Raw genomic sequence first — 16,762 nt, 5'->3', positions numbered from 1 at the left:
ATACATCAATCCTCTAAATGTGTTTAAACTTCATCCTTTAAAATTATAATAATAAGATCCTATCAATGAACCATCACCTCATAGACGATTAACAAGCTCTTTATTTCCTTACATATATCAAAAAAATAATTATTATCTTATTTCTTTAATTTATTTGATTTTACTAGAGTAAATTATATTCATATTATTTGATCAAACACTTTTCTATTTCACTTTAAAGATTAATTTCTACGTCCTAACAATTAATTATTTTTTACCATATATTCCAATCAAATTACACCAAGTAAATATTTACAAAACTATATTAAAAATCAACCTAACAAAGTTACATCGCGGTGCGATTTGAAGCATACAATTTGATTGTATACAAATTAAATATTTTTTAGGGGGGCGTGTTAAGAAGGGCTTGTGGTACCGTGTTTTGAAGGCCCGTTATGGAGAGGTAGGGGGCCGATTGAGGGAGGGGGGAAGGCACGATTCTATGTGGTAGAGATCTTTATGTCGAGTTAGAGGGGGGGTAGGTGAGGGAGTGGGTAGTTGGTTTGACAACAATGTCCGCCGGATAGTAGGTAATGGCAAGGCAACCTTATTTTGGTTCGATCGTTGGGTTGGGGAAATGTCTTTGCATTTTAAATTTTCTAGGCTCTTTGATTTAGTTATTGATAAGGATTGTACAGTGGAGGAGATGGAGCGTTTAGGTTGGGAGGTGGAGGGAAGGGCGTGGAAGTGGAGACACCGTTTGTTAGCTTGGGAGGAGGAAAGTGTGAGGGAGTGCTCCGAAGTGTTACATAACATTGTTTTGCAGGTTGATGTTACTGATTCTTGGAGATGGTTTCTAGATCATGTGCATGGGTATTCGGTGCGGGATTCCTATCGCTTTCTCACAACTTCAAGTGAACAGGTCGATAGGAGTCTTGTAAATGATGTCTGGCATAGGAATATTCATGTGAAAGTGTCTCTGTTCGTGTGACGTCTCTTGCGTAACCGGTTGCCTACTAAAGACAATTTATTGCGACGGAATATTATTAATGTAAATGGTTTGCCTTGTGTCAATGGGCGTGGAGTCGCTGAATCAGCTACTAATCTCTTTATTGTTTGCGATTTGGCATCTTCTTTGTGGATTCTTGTCTGTAATTGGTTAGGGATCACAATGGTTGCTCCTTGTCAGATTCGTGATCATTGCATTCAGGTTTCTTTCGTGGCAGGGATGTCGCGTGGTACTCACGTGTTCTTTAAGGTCATATGGTTTGCTTGTGTCTGAGTAATTTGGAAGAAACGTAATAATCGTATTTTCAAAAATATGATGACTACTCCTTTGGTCCTTTTTGAGAAAGTACAATTACTCTCTTTTTTGTGGTTGAAAGCTAAACAGACATCCTTTTACTATTGTTTTAATGATTGGTGGAGACATCCGCTACCTTGTATGGGTGTCCACTGATTTTTGTCTGTTTTGCTGTTGTTTTTATTGGCTTATAGTGTCTGTAAACTTTGATTGGTGGTGTTCTTTGCACTCCTTCTGCATGGGGCTTCCCGTTGTTGATTATATATATAACATTTTGATTTCTCCAAAAAAAAAATAATAATAATTCTTTGAAATAAATGATTCAGTTTATTAATGTTAAAAATAAAAACCAGTTGGAACGCTTATTATAATATAAATAATTCATTATTTTATTTTTTGAGGGATATAAATAATTCATTTTTGACATGATTAATGTTCCGTTGTTGTAATGATATATATTCGTTTAATTGAATTACTAGACATCAACTTGTCTGGGTGGTGTAGTCGGTTATCACGCTAGTCTCACACACTAGAGGTCCCCGGTTCGAACCCGGGCTCAGACATTTTTTTTTCTTCTTTTTTGTACTTCATAACTGACATCACGAGGCCCGTGGGCCCAATATGAATGAAATCATCGTTTATTCAGTTTCACCTGCTGAACTAACCTGAAAAGTCAAGGGTTTATAGCGATTCTACTGTTTTCCAATTAACGAATTTCAATTTCTAATTTTTTTGATTACTCGTAGCGATTATTTGGTTTCTATGGAGGAAGATTCTCGTACCAGTAGCAGCAATACCAGCCATTTGCTCGGATCAGTTCCAGTGAGTATTCATATCAATCAATTTGCAATTATAGCTTTTTTTTTTTTTTTTTTGGGTTTTTCAATATATATATTCTCTATTAGTTTATTAATTGATTATCTATAATTATCTGATTATTCCTCTTTTGGTACTTAGGCTGTCATTGTTGATCAAAAGAATGCTTCAAACAATCAAGGTATCAAATTACATCATTGTTTTTCTTTTCAGGTGTTTCAATTGCATGTATATTTGAATACTTAAAAATCAAAGTTTATTGCGTTTAACTCATGGTTAATAAAGTTTAGTAGATGATTAATAAGTTGCCACACTTGATAATTGATATATTTATTAACCTAATCTAATATTTATGAACTTAACATGTAGTCCCTTATGCAAATATGCAAACATTCCCTCCCAATAGTGGAGGCGGAGGCGGTGGTGGACAACAGGGATATCAAACTCTTGGAACTCCAACTGGTAAGTAATGTTATCAAACTTAATTAGCTGATAATACTTGATGAAAGTTGAAATTCATTTATATAATTTATGGCTTACCATTTTAGAAACTTTGGTGTATAGTATGTCCTTTTTTGGGAGTGGGTTATGACTTGCGAGGAGAAAAAACAAAACATTTTGGTAGTCGATGTTTGGGCAGAGCCTTGATTTAATAAGCTAAGAAGTGATCACTACTGTGCACGCAGAGTCTTTTTTGTTTGTTTAATTTTAGGCTTTTACCTATCTTAGACAACGAGCGATCTAAAGTCTAAACCAATTGAATAAGGTGTTTCACATAATATGTTTAGTTATGGCTTTATTCAGTTAATAGTTGCATATGGTTGCAGCATTTTATGCAGTTTGTTTTTTGGATTTTGAATGAGCTTGTTTTCAGTTGCATACTTTGGCCGATAGATGATTAATACTGACGGTTGATTATGTAGACTGATTAGAGAATAGTTGTAATCTTACATTTTTATTACCAATCTATGCTATATTGATCAATCACGGATACGTGGCTTATTCATCCATGCAGATGCTTTTGGGCAACAGCCAGCTAATAACTGGCAGGGATTCTTTAGTGTCTCATCGTACACACAGTATTTCAACGTGGATACAGACGTTGTCGTGAACAGATTGATAAGCTCCTTGAATCCAGTCGGTGATGACTTTTTTGCCAAGATAGATGCTAACCCTGATCTGTGAGTTCTGCATTTTATATTTCTGCTGCTACATTTTTGATAACTAAAATGGCAAAACTGATCTTGATTTCATGTAGAGTATGCGGTGCTTGAAGGAAATCTGCAGTTGCGCTGTCACAATAACATTTATGGGGAAAAGTGAAACTTTCCTTTTGCTTCTTCCACTTCCACCCCCTTTTTCTTCTTGCCTTCTGTTTGGTCCATTGTTCATTGTGGACCCATGCAAAATTATTACTTCCCTAATTGGAATTTGAGAAAATGAAAGTCAGCGGTTGCTGAATAACGCAAATATAAGCTGTTGTTTTATGCAAACTTAGGGTGCCTGGGGACTATAAATATACCAATTAATGGGAGACATGATGTACTTTTTAACAAATTCTTTTAGCATCCTTGCCCAAAATGTATAAATTTCTGATATTTGTTTTATTACATTTTAATTCTTTGCCATATAATGGAGGAAGATATATTGAAATGATGATTTCTACTAATTCCATAAATATATTGATCCAGCCATATTGGAATGAAGGAATTAATGGCATTTCAAATCTTCAAAAATATTAATCATGTACATACCTTAAAATTGTCAGTAGCTAAAGAGAGTTACTGAGGAGCTAGGTTATATTTGTTTTTTCTTAATTTTTTTCCATTTGTGGGTCAAATTATTATATACTATGACTCTATAATGGTCCCTGTTATATAAATATATCTGGTAATGCGATATGCAAGAGAATCGGCAAAAGTTTGATTTGATCCTCCATGATTTTATTTTATTCTTAATTTTGTTTGATATTGTCTTTACCAGTCCTAACTAATGAGATAGCTACTATTGTATTCTTTTTTCCTACATAAAGTCCAAGACTGTAGTAATAAAGTATGAAAGTATTACTTCCTTACTTTCTACTTGATACTTTTCCATTATTACAGGTATGGGCTTATATGGATCTCAACAACATTGGTTTTTGTACTTGCCTTACTTGGAAATTTTGCAACATACCTAATGGAAAAACATACAAATAACAGAACATCATGGAGCTTTGATGTTAGCTATGTGAATACGGCGGCATGGTCTATATATGGCTATGTGATAGTGGTCCCGTTGGCATACTACTTTTTCCTTCAGTATATGGGTTCAAATGCTAACCTTGTACGGTTTTGGTGCTTGTGGGGGTATTCCCTCACCATTTTCATCTTGTCTTCTGTAAGTTTCCGCTTTCTGTGTATGGCTTGTTGTTTTATCGCTATATGCTGCAAATTACTATATATTACATTACCTTTTGCACAAGCATGTATTGGCTTGCTAGTTTTGATTTATTTATGCATTGCCTTTCATGTTTTTATCTAATAATTGTTTCTCGTGAATTTTTCAGTTTCTATTGCTTATTCCAGTTGAGATTCTTCGGTGGATCATAATAATCCTTACCGGTGGTGCCTCAGCTAGCTTCGTTTCTTTGAACAATTATGCCATATTCAAAACCCAATAATCCTCTCCAACCCATGTTGCTGAATCAAAAATCTCTTTCTTCTTTAAAGAAAATTGGATGTAGGAAGAAAATTGTACGTGCTTTTAGTACTTTACACACGCGTGTGGCTTTTATACCCGCACTTGGTTGGCAGTGGCAATGGCTACTATTAACTGACTAGTACTAGTTCTTTGTCATCTTGACGTAAGCCAATACGTACCTGTGTTCTTTTTTGTACTCTGAACTTGACATGTATGCATCATGGATGGTCATGATTTTATTTTATTTTTTTTAAGATTATTTTGGTAGTACATGATAAACATAATGCTTTGTCCTATGCGTCAAGAAACGGGTCAAACACCCCCTCACTTTATTTAATATAGGCTGAATACTTTCTTTTACTAGATTAGTCCTATTTTAAGTTTTAAATAAGTTCTTTAACATTTTTTTAAATTTTAAATAGGTTTTAAGTTGTTAATTTAATACATTTATTTGAAGTAGTTGTGTTATTTGAAATAAATTACACAACTACTAACATGTCACATTTATCACATCACACATTTTATTTGTCAATTGGTTTTAGATGTAAAAAAAAATATTTTCCTTATTACTTTCACCTTTAATTATCGACGACGAGGACTAAATACTTCAAACTATGCAAATTTAAGAAAGAGAAAAGGCACATGCAAATTAGCTTTAATTGGTTTCCAATGAAAATCAAGTATGTGCAGTGGCAATGGCTACCCAATGAGTTATTCATCTCCATACTCACGTTTGTAAAAAATGTTCATACCCGTATCCGTATTTTCGTGGACAATAACTTTAATGTCCTTTCCCATATTCTATGGACACTTAAGTGTTCATACCTGCACCCATTATCCGCAATTTATGAAAAGATAATAAAAATCACCACACTTGAAATAAAACTATGATCCAAATTTTTTTAAATCAACTTACGAAATAATATGAATCGTAATATTTAACCAAATAAAAAAACATCCAAATTATTCCTGAAAAGAAAAAAAATAAATACCTTACATCAGTTATACGTTAAAAAGTTGTAGTTGCATGTTAAAATCATAATAAATTGTTACTAAAGTTTTTATTAATCTGATTTAGGTTTAAGGTTAGGCTTAAATAGTTAAATTTATTAATTAATTGTACACAAAAAATTAATAAATTATTTATAATATTATATAAATACATATATGCGGGTTGCAGTGCTGGGTAGTACAGCACTTATACCCGCGCTCATACCCATATAATTTTGCGGGTAATTACACATATCCAAATCTGGATCCATGAAAGTGGTATTTTATTCTATCCATAGCGGGTATTTTTTGCAGGTACGTATAGAGTTTGGGTGCAATTATGTGGAAGTTATTTTAAAAAGTCTCTAACAAAGGGAATTTATGAGGTGATATGATGAATATAAGTGTAAAGTGTAAACTAATTTACATGGATGATATAAGATAATGCATTTTCATTAAATTCTTAAATTAGGAGTATAATAATAGATCGGTTTAGTTCAATTTTTAAGAGTAAATGAATCCAAACCAATAAACTAATTGTTTTAATTTGATTTTGATCTGAAAATGAAAATAAACTATTTCTTCTCAAGGAAGTGACAATCCAACAACCGTTGATCAAGATCAAACGTTAGGTGACTCATAGAAACTGCGCGCTTAAAGACAAATGAGAATGTCATTGTAATGCTCCGCAACCATTCCCTCATTCCTCAAACACCACTCTTTCTATCTTCCAATCCTTCATTCTCAATCCCCTTTCCTCGCTATAACAATTCTCTTATCCTTTCTACCAATACCCAATCTCTCTCTTTCACACTTCAATCCAAATTATACATGGCTCAAGGTATTCAATTTCAAATCTCGCTTCTTCTAATCTTTTAACCTTTATGCGTTCTGCTTCAGCTCAAGTTTAAATTTTTATGCTGATTGGCTTATTGGGTCATTTTCTTTTTGACTTTGATTTACAGAAGGAGATAATGGGTCTCCAAAATCATCGCCATATGAAGAAGCATTGGAAGCCTTGTCATCTTTGATTACTAAACGCACTCGTGTTGGTGATGTCAATATGGAGGAACGATTCCTCGTGTTATTCGAGTACTTAAAGGTACGTAAAGTGTTTGTGGATTGGCTTCTATGAAAATGAATTAGTTGTTGAATGCAAATGGGACACTTAAATGAACATGCTTTCGATTATTTGATCACTTTGTTGGGAAAATTGTCTACTTGTTTGGTGATGTTAACAATGTTGTAGTGTTGATTTGATAGATGCTTGAATTGGAAGAGGCGATTTCGAATTTGAAGATTATCCATGTTGCTGGTACCAAAGGGAAGGTACTTTTATTAATTAAACTTTGACCTATGATTGCTTTGAAAGTTAAACCATGTTTGAATATTGTGGTTTGATTTGCTAGGACTTTAAAATTATTGCTTTTGAAGTTAACTTTATGTAATTTCATTAAACTTCTTCAGATCATTGCTTCCGAAAAAGTGAAACCATTTTGAAAGTCCATGAATGTAGTAGTTAAAATTAATACTTTTGAAAATTAATATAATGTATCTTATGAATTTGTGTTTCATACTATTCAATGAGAGGAAAACAAACTTTTTGTAATAATTGATGTGGTTGGTTTGTTGGTAGTTTCTGGTCTCTTATACAGTGCCTTTGTTTTCAGTTTGTATTTTTACTCTTGCATCTGTAATGACTAATAATGTATATTTTGTTTTTACACCTTGCTTATGTAGGGATCTACATGCACCTTCACAGAATCTATATTACGCAACTGTGGTTTTCGCACTGGCCTTTTCACTTCTCCTCATCTAATTGATATACGAGAAAGATTTCGTTTAGATGGGTGAGTGTCTCAAATGTATTTATTGACTTTATTAAGTATTCAACTTGTGTTATTTTGCATATTGAATTCATTCATCTTCTTTGACGCACCACTATTATATTTTTTTATAATCTCCATCTGTCATTTACTTTGCTTTCGGTCATATAATTGATTATGAATTCTGATTAATCCATTAATAATGGTTTGTAACAAAATTAATCTTTCATATTAGCAGCTATTTAGAGCAATAACTTGTATAGTAGCTTGATTGTGTGCATAGCTGTACAATTAGTAGTTATAACAACTGTTATTACAGTTGCTGAGTCTGCACATCCAGATATGCCGTTGCAACAGAATGTCATATAGCCACTGAAGTAATCTCATATGGAGAAGGAACAAGCGTAGAATTGAGTTGAAAGCAACACCTTCCATCCGAGTTGTGCAGCACGAAGTAAGGAGGTTGCACAATTTCAGAACTCTTATTTCGCATCAAAGCTATTGTTGATTCCATAATCTCAATGACACTCTTGAAGGTCTCCATGAAGACTATCACCCTTTTGGTCACCATGATTCATGATATAGTGGATCCTATTCTGTCACTGAGATAGAAGCACTTCTGGCTCAAGAAGCTGGGTTAGGGAAGCATTGCCAATTTACTGGTTTAGAGGCGTCCTGTATATGTTTGAAAGTTTCTTCTTCACTTTCTTAGGCTTCACACAAGTCCTCTGTTTCATCATGATCGATGTTGATTTGACCTCTCCTCGAGTAGACGTGACCCCTTTCTCTTTATTTATTCAAAGGGAAGTACCTGCATATATGATCTAACGTACATTGATGACATTATCATCACGAGGTCCTCTTCCCTCGTTATTTCACTCATCAGTACGCTGGATTCTAAGTTTGCACTTAAAAGGTTCGGAGCTCTGGCTTATTTTCTTGCAGTTGACTTTGAACACCTACCCAGTGGTGCTATCTTTCTCTTCTTATCTGAATATATTTAAGACCTTCTCAATTGAGATCACATGACTGTATCCACGAGCTTTTCACTCCCATTATCAGGAATTACAAATTGAGAAAACATGGAGCTGATTTTGCACTAGACCCAAATTTGTACAGATTAACAATTGTGGGCTTGCAATATGATACTTTGACTTAAAAAGAAATACCTTGCAGTGTGTCAATAGCAGTAGTAGGTTATGTGTATTCTTAGCTGTGCAGTTAAAATGGCAACTGATATTATAGTTATTGAGTAAGCACATTCACTTATGCTGTTGTAACAGAATGTAATAGAGGCTTTGAAGCTCTCTCACCATATAAATAAAACCTCAATCATTGAATCATTTTCACTCTTATATCGTCATTCTTGTCCTTCTATGTTTTACCAAGTCTCATCAACCTACTAAAATACATCATATGCTGCCTTTTAGTTCATCTTTTGCAGCATGGCTATTATGCTATGATTCATTAGAACTACTCTTGTTAATTCTGCAGTGTGGAAATCTGTGAAGAGAAATTTTTAGCATATTTCTGGTGGTGTTATGATAGACTAAAGGTATATTTCGTGAATAAATGCATCATTCAATTTTTTACTGGCAGAAGTTTTGCCTTGTTTTAAAACTTGGTTATTGTTTTCCCCCCTTTTTGTTTATTTGAATTTGAACCAAATTTCATTCCTTATTTGAACTGGTGGTAACTTTCTTCCACCGAATCTTTACAGGTCCATAAACTAGTTTAGCAGTAACATTAAAGAGTGACTAGCGGCTATTTCATTTTTCTTCCTTTTTGAGTTATTACTTAAATCGATTTCAGAAGATAATTGATATAGAAAATACTAAGGTTTAGCAGTTAGTGTTAATATTTGTAAAACTGAGTGTCATCTGGAACAGTAAACAAAATGGTGTTAATTTTCACCATGGTTGTTCTAGCACAATGAACTTATGTAACAGTAACAATTTCTGTGTTGCATAGCAGTAATACCATCTTTCCATTAAAAAAAAAAGTAATACCATCTTAAATCCATGCATGGCTAATCATCATAATCATAGCGATCTCTTTGAAGTGGTAGTTACAGAATTATAAAAAAGGACTTGTGGTTTGATGTGCTTTTCTATAAGTGGTATCTTATATTAGCTTGGTGATGCACAGGAAAAAACCGATGACAAAGTTCCAATGCCTACCTTTTTCCACTTCCTTGCTTTACTCGCCTTCAAGATATTTTCAGAAGAGCAGGTTTGATCCCTGTGCTTTAAATTCCTATGCAAACTTGTTTTCATACTGATCATATTTCTTTTTATTTTACTTTAAATTCTATACAGGTGGATGTTTGCATAATGGAGGTTGGGTTAGGTGGCAAATACGATGCAACAAATGTGGTATACATAATTGCCATTTCACCATAAATGTGTTGGCCTTTAACTACCATCATAAGATTACTTTACTTGAATACATATTTTTTTACGAACTTAAATTAGAGCATGCTCATGCAGATGTTTTATATTTCAGGTGCAGAAACCTATTGTGTGTGGTATAACTTCTCTTGGGTATGACCACATGGAAATTCTTGGTTAGTGCTCTCCCACTCCCGCCAACTCTCTTTTTGTAATTCCGGTAGTTGATAATTTACAGCACACCTATTGCTCGTGAAAATTGTGAAATAACTTGAAATTTAAAATAAAAGGAATTCATATTTGGCACAACGTGTGTTGCCAATACAACAAGTATAAGAATTAATAAAAAAAAAAACTGTGAATGTGATCTCATTTTTCAGTACATGGAGATATATGTACCTTATAAATCTTGGATAGTTACGTAGGTGAATGATTAAACTTTTTTTGTAACCTGATTAAATGTACAATCTATGTTAAATTTCATTGTCCTATTATTCATGTTGCACACTCTCTGATTTGTTCAACCATTTGGGCTTACCTCTGTCTGTTTGACTTTATTAACAGGGAATACTCTTGGAGAAATTGCTGGTGAGAAGGCGGGAATCTTAAAGGTAATATTTTGAGTAAAATAATATCCTAATCGTTTGAACCCTTCATTGGACCCTGTCATAGAGGGTGCGTTAATGCATTATAGCACCAAGTTGTCAGGTAAAAGCTAGGTTGTTAAGAGGGGATGGCCTCCACTTTGAACCAGAGTTCTGTGTCTCACATCCAACACCCAACCGATATAGAAGTCACACTCGTTATTTTCTTTCTTTATTATTTAACTTTATAAGTAGAAGAAAATAAGAGGAGTCATGGTGTATTGGTTGAAGTTTCTGCTGATTTGGATTTCAGGAGTTTGAGTTGGATTTGGATTGCCTGCAGTCACAATTTCACAGTCAACACATCGGTGGTTGTTGGATCGAGATCAGGCAGTGTGAAAGCAAACATATTTTAATTTTTTTAAAGTCTAAAATACCGAGCTTGAAATTTGGACTGTCCAATCTCAATCCAACAGCAACCAATGTACTGACTGCAAGAGTGTGTTGTGACTGCAGGCAATCCAAGTTCGTTAGAGTTGTGATATCAATCTCCTGCAAATGTATAGTAATGTTGCTTACACTGGAGCTATAATAGGTCAGACCCTTCCCTAGAACCCACCACTGTGGCATCTTTAGAGTAAGAGGTTTTCCCTTTTTAAAAAGATACCGGAAAAGCTCCAAAGTGTGTATTGGGAATTGCCATTTCATGTGCAACCCAGCTGTGATTATATCTATCTTTTACACTTTCCTGTCTTTCCTTGTATCACCCTGTGCTTTTTTTTTTTATCCTTTATCATTTTTCTAGAAATTTCTTTTCATTCCTTATATTTATTTTATATATTTTGACTTTATGTAGCATCGAATTCCAGCATTTACAGTTACTCAACCTGATGAAGCAATGGATGTACTTAAAGAGAAGGCTTCTCAGTTGAACGTAAGTACATTGTTTCACGTGCTTACTTCTGCTTCAAAGTCAGATAAGATAGTACAATTCAGTGCATGTGCTGATAAAAATGTAAAAGTATGATCATCGGTTTAGATTCATTTATGTAATCATATTACACCAGATCAAAATTTGGAAGAAAATTTCACTGTTGAACTATTAACTATCTGAAGATATGTACATTATTTAATTGTCTTGACCAATGATTTGTCCTATGATCCTGTTTGTATATCTATTTATTCTGCCAAAATGATGATATATCGTGAGAACCACATTAGTTGGATTTGTGTTGACTTTGAAAGAAAATAATTCCTTCTACTAGATTCAACATGCTGGGCCATACATACTCGTGCTACATTTAATTAAGTTGTGGCTTCATTCTCTGTACTTTTACATTTTCCAAGGATCCTTTGAAAGTTAATAGATTCACAACATCAAATTCAGATCTTTCTTGTCTTCCCTAGTTGGAATAGGTTTAGTGTGTGTTGAAGTTGAATGAATTGATTTTGAATGAATTGATTTTGTAAAATTGATTTTGGCTAAATGTGAGTTGAATGTAAAGTTTATTTATGTTTGGATATATTCATGTAAAAGTGAATTGAACAATAATTTAAAGGTTAAAAGTCACTTGTAGAAACAAAAGCTCTAAATCCCAGCTTTAAGTTAGAATTGGTTTTTGAGGCAAAATCAACTTTAATCTCTGGTTTTCTTATTCAATCAGCTGAGCATATCTATCTAACTGTAGGTACCTCTTCAAGTGACATCCCCGTTAGATGCCAAATTACTAAATGGTTTAAAATTAGGGCTTGAAGGTGAGCACCAATATGTTAATGCTGGTCTTGCTGTTGCATTATGCTCTACATGGATGAATATAAATGGCCATCTTGAAGAGTCTCATTTGAAACAGATTGTAAGTTCCAGATGTTAAAAGCAGTTTCTTAACCGCCGTTCCTTTTGTGTTTATGTATTGTTATTGTCATGCCTGCTGAGTTGATTTATTTGCCTGCTTGAAGCAACACACTTTGCCAGAGCAGTTCATAAACGGTTTAACAACTGCAAGTCTGCAAGGAAGAGCTCAGATTGTTCGTGACGAACATGTCAACAACAAAATCTCAAATGAACTTGTCTTCTTTTTAGATGGGGCTCATAGTCCTGAAAGCATGGAAGCATGTGCAAAGTGGTTTTCTCTTGCAATCAAAGACCAGAACCAGACCTTGTTTCATCAGATAGCTGATAATTCCAGGTTCTCAAATAAAGTGGTGAAGACGCACCAAAGTGAAACACAAAAATCTGCACAGGTAGGTAAATAAGCTGTTATCAATGTTTTTCCGAGAAATCAGTGGTCATGATGAATGTCCACAAAATTGTTTATTTTGGTTGCCTCTGATGTATAAATTCTGTTGAATGTATTGCATGGACAGAAAAGAATGTTACTAGTGAAGTAAATAAAATAAGAATAATGAAATTGTGTTGGTTGTAGGAAAAAAAAAATGCTTTGTTGAATGTAATTGGATCATAAGTTCATAACTATAAGCTCTTGAAGTGATTCATATGACTCATGTACAGAATGGGAAAAAAAATGGTGGGATAGGATAGAAATGCTAAATGTATGAATCGTGGTCCTTTTTCATCAATGATTTGATTGAAGTCATTGATTTCTTTTATTTTTATTTTTTTGCAGATTTTGCTGTTCAATTGTATGTCTGTACGCGATCCTCAGTTACTTCTTCCTCACTTGATGAAAACTTGTGCTGATCATGGCGAGTAATCTCTGGAATTTCCTACTACGTAGTTACTTTGTAATGGCTTACATAATGGTTCAGAATATTCATTGACTAATAAATACTTGTCAAATAAGTGACTTTGTCCTCGATTAAGGTCATGTTTGGATAAACAGCTTATTTGCAGCTTATAGCACAAGGGCTTATCATGATAAGCATTTATGCATAAGCTTACATAAGCTATTTCTATAGCAAAAGATAAAATAAAGTTAAATTGTTTTTGTATAGGCTATAAGTTGTTTTCAAAAGCTATCTTGGAGAACTTATGGGAATACTTGTGGACATGTTATAAGTTGTTCCAGAAGGTCTCCCAAACAGTCACACATGTACGTATGTTTTATGTTAATAGATAAAGTGATAAACTCAAATAAGTCCATCCAAACAAGTCTTAATTTAGTGATAGTTTGGGTCTATCAGGGTGAAATGTAATGCTGGATGCTTTTTATATTTGAGATTTTTTTTTTCTGATTTAAGAGTACTGAAACTGCAGGTGTGTACTTCAAGAAGGCGCTATTTGTGCCTGGTTTATCAATGTACCACAAGATTGGATCCCATGCTTTAACACCAAGTGATTCTAACATTGACCTGTCATGGCAGTTCACTCTACAAAGAGTATGGGAAAATCTCATGCAAGGGAACAAAGGTATTGTTTGATCACATGCAAATTATAAAGAATTCTAATCCACAAACTTGATTATTTGAGATGTTTTTCCCGTCTTTCTTCATTTTTTTTTTTACTTTCTAGTTCATGAGAAATACCAAGACCTTAACCTGTTTAGCATCATGTGGCTAGCAGGCAAGAATAATAGTGCAGCTTCTGAAGAATTAGCTGGTATGGAAATGAGTGTCAGCAATTGTGAACACAGTGCAGTGTTTTCCTCATTGCCACTGGTTATCAATTGGCTTAGGGACAGAGTGCAACAAAACCAGTCAACTCGCTTTCAGGTAAAATTAAATAGTAGTTACATATTTGGACTGAAGGTTGTGAATATTTGACAAGACAGAGTTATGTTAATTATTGATACCTTATATTTGAAGGGCTGAGTTATATATTTTTAAGAAGGAACATATCGAATGAGAGAAGATAATCTTGACCGTCCAAGTTTTATATGGACGATAAAGATTAGCTGCCTTATATTCCATGCTTTCTTTCATATGTATGTATATATGATCTGACTGCAAAATTTGTTCTGTTGATGCATCAGGTCCTTGTAACTGGTTCCATACATCTTATTGGTGATGTGTTGAAATTGGTAAAAAAGTGATCCTCTGGACCAAATTGAAAGATTTTTTTATTTTCGGATTTCTAAGCAATGAAGTCCTATTATTATTCTCGATGATATCAAACCTGGTATCTGTGTTCGCAGCTCATTGAGTGTGGTTTGGAAACTGCTAATAGAATGTTATCAACGCAAGAACATTTTTGGTTATGGACATTTGATGGATTCATTGGTTTACATCAGCATCAGCTTGGTAATTTTCTTTGTGGGGTCTTTCAATCTTAGTTGGATAAGGTTTGTCGTTGGTTCGATCTTAATTTCACTCTAGTTGAAAGCGAAAAGGGTGGATTGTAAGGGAGGAGATTAAGTTGCTGCACTTGCATGTAATCTTATACTACGAATCTGGCTTTCTAAATTGATTGAATGGTCCTCTTGGACTGCTATTTTTTTGTAGACAAACTTGGGTTGTACTCTACGAAAAAAGACAGTAAATACGCTGTTATAAAGTTAACTAAAATGTAAAAACAATTGGATTTAATTCATAATCATTGGATTATTAAAAATGTTTTTAACTCCAAACATATTTATTTTAAGGTTAAATTACACTATGAGTCCTTTAAGTATGAGGTTAAGTTTGAGGTTTGTAATAGATTAGTGTTTAAGTTATTTTGGTCACACATAAGTCCTTTATGTTTGAGATTTGTAAGAGATTGGTCCTTTTAAGTTATTTTGGTCACACATAAGTCCTTTTGGTCACACTTAAAGGATCAATTTATTACAAACCACAAACTTAAACGACCCTGGTTTAATTCAACCTTATTTTTAGAAGTATAGTATTACATTGAAAAAAGTGTTAAAAATTTTATAGATTAGTTCTATCAAAATTAGTGAAAATGAGATGCAGAGAACCGGTTGAGAGATCTTCATTTTGCACTTCATTACCTATAATTTTATAGTGGTTGATAGAGGATGCTTAAACTTCACTTCACTTTATACATAAAAAGAGCAGCAACTTTCACAAACATTCTACCTCATCATATCTTGCCACCACATGGAAATTCTATAAAGAATTAAGTTAAAAATATTTTTGGATATTGTTCAATTATTTTAAATTATTACAACACCGTAAACGAACTTCTTTTTTCGAAAATAAGGGAACGAGAATTTTTTTTTTTATTAATTTAAAATAACATTAATGATCATATTACATATTCCTCTAGCCAATTTTTGAAGAGATCACTTTGTTGGAAGTTTGCTTCTCAACCTTGTTCCACACCTAAGAAGAAGAAGAAAATATACATCAATCCTCTAAATGTGTTTAAACTTCATCCTTTAAAATTATAATAATAAGATCCTATCAATGAACCATCACCTCATAGACGATTAACAAGCTCTTTATTTCCTTACATATATCAAAAAATAATTATTATCTTATTTCTTTAATTTATTTGATTTTACTAGAGTAAATTATATTCATATTATTTGATCAAACACTTTTCTATTTCACTTTAAAGATTAATTTCTACGTCCTAACAATTAATTATTTTTTACCATATATTCCAATCAAATTACACCAAGTAAATATTTACAAAACTATATTAAAAATCAACCTAACAAAGTTACATCGCGGTGCGATTTGAAGCATACAATTTGATTGTATACAAATTAAATATTTTTTAGGGGGGCGTGTTAAGAAGGGCTTGTGGTACCGTGTTTTGAAGGCCCGTTATGGAGAGGTAGGGGGCCGATTGAGGGAGGGGGGAAGGCACGATTCTATGTGGTAGAGATCTTTATGTCGAGTTAGAGGGGGGGTAGGTGAGGGAGTGGGTAGTTGGTTTGACAACAATGTCCGCCGGATAGTAGGTAATGGCAAGGCAACCTTATTTTGGTTCGATCGTTGGGTTGGGGAAATGTCTTTGCATTTTAAATTTTCTAGGCTCTTTGATTTAGTTATTGATAAGGATTGTACAGTGGAGGAGATGGAGCGTTTAGGTTGGGAGGTGGAGGGAAGGGCGTGGAAGTGGAGACACCGTTTGTTAGCTTGGGAGGAGGAAAGTGTGAGGGAGTGCTCCGAAGTGTTACATAACATTGTTTTGCAGGTTGATGTTACTGATTCTTGGAGATGGTTTCTAGATCATGTGCATGGGTATTCGGTGCGGGATTCCTATCGCTTTCTCACAACTTCAAGTGAACAGGTCGATAGGAGTCTTGTAAATGATGTCTGGCATAGGAATATTCATGTGAAAGT

The 16,762-nt window shown here is 33.9% G+C and overlaps 2 protein-coding genes and 1 non-coding gene across 4 annotated transcripts; all 3 read left to right on the top strand.

The window, feature by feature from the left end:
• Positions 1–1,771: 1,771 nt before the first annotated feature.
• Positions 1,772–1,845, top strand: TRNAV-CAC (transfer RNA valine (anticodon CAC)). The gene has a single exon. It is a non-coding gene; the product is annotated as a tRNA-Val (tRNA).
• Positions 1,846–1,892: 47 nt separating this feature from the next.
• Positions 1,893–5,059, top strand: LOC11422593 (protein YIPF1 homolog). Its single transcript, XM_003600719.4, has 6 exons — positions 1,893–2,104; positions 2,240–2,279; positions 2,468–2,560; positions 3,114–3,279; positions 4,204–4,477; positions 4,647–5,059. Exons 1-6 carry the CDS (start codon positions 2,045–2,047, stop codon positions 4,758–4,760), a joined length of 747 nt encoding a protein of 248 aa, XP_003600767.2. The 5' UTR covers positions 1,893–2,044; the 3' UTR covers positions 4,761–5,059.
• A 1,278-nt stretch (positions 5,060–6,337) lies between these two features.
• LOC11429316 (folylpolyglutamate synthase) lies at positions 6,338–15,077 on the top strand. 2 transcript variants are annotated; one of them, XM_003600718.3, is made up of 16 exons: positions 6,338–6,611; positions 6,736–6,872; positions 7,034–7,099; positions 7,511–7,620; positions 9,091–9,151; positions 9,745–9,828; positions 9,915–9,971; positions 10,102–10,162; positions 10,551–10,597; positions 11,427–11,504; positions 12,259–12,423; positions 12,527–12,811; positions 13,195–13,273; positions 13,785–13,937; positions 14,091–14,239; positions 14,500–15,077. In XM_003600718.3, exons 1-16 carry the CDS (start codon positions 6,452–6,454, stop codon positions 14,557–14,559), a joined length of 1,752 nt encoding a protein of 583 aa, XP_003600766.3. In that variant the 5' UTR covers positions 6,338–6,451; the 3' UTR covers positions 14,560–15,077. The 2 variants fall into 2 exon arrangements, with proteins under 2 accessions (XP_003600766.3, XP_024635424.1); XM_024779656.1 differs by having other exon boundaries at positions 14,088–14,239.
• Positions 15,078–16,762: the final 1,685 nt, after the last annotated feature.

The sequence above is a fragment of the Medicago truncatula genome, chromosome 3 (assembly GCF_003473485.1).
Source record: "Medicago truncatula cultivar Jemalong A17 chromosome 3, MtrunA17r5.0-ANR, whole genome shotgun sequence".
Taxonomy (NCBI): domain Eukaryota; kingdom Viridiplantae; phylum Streptophyta; class Magnoliopsida; order Fabales; family Fabaceae; genus Medicago; species Medicago truncatula.
The sequence above is the reverse complement of the archived record's forward strand: the minus strand, read 5'-3'. Positions and strand labels throughout refer to the sequence as shown.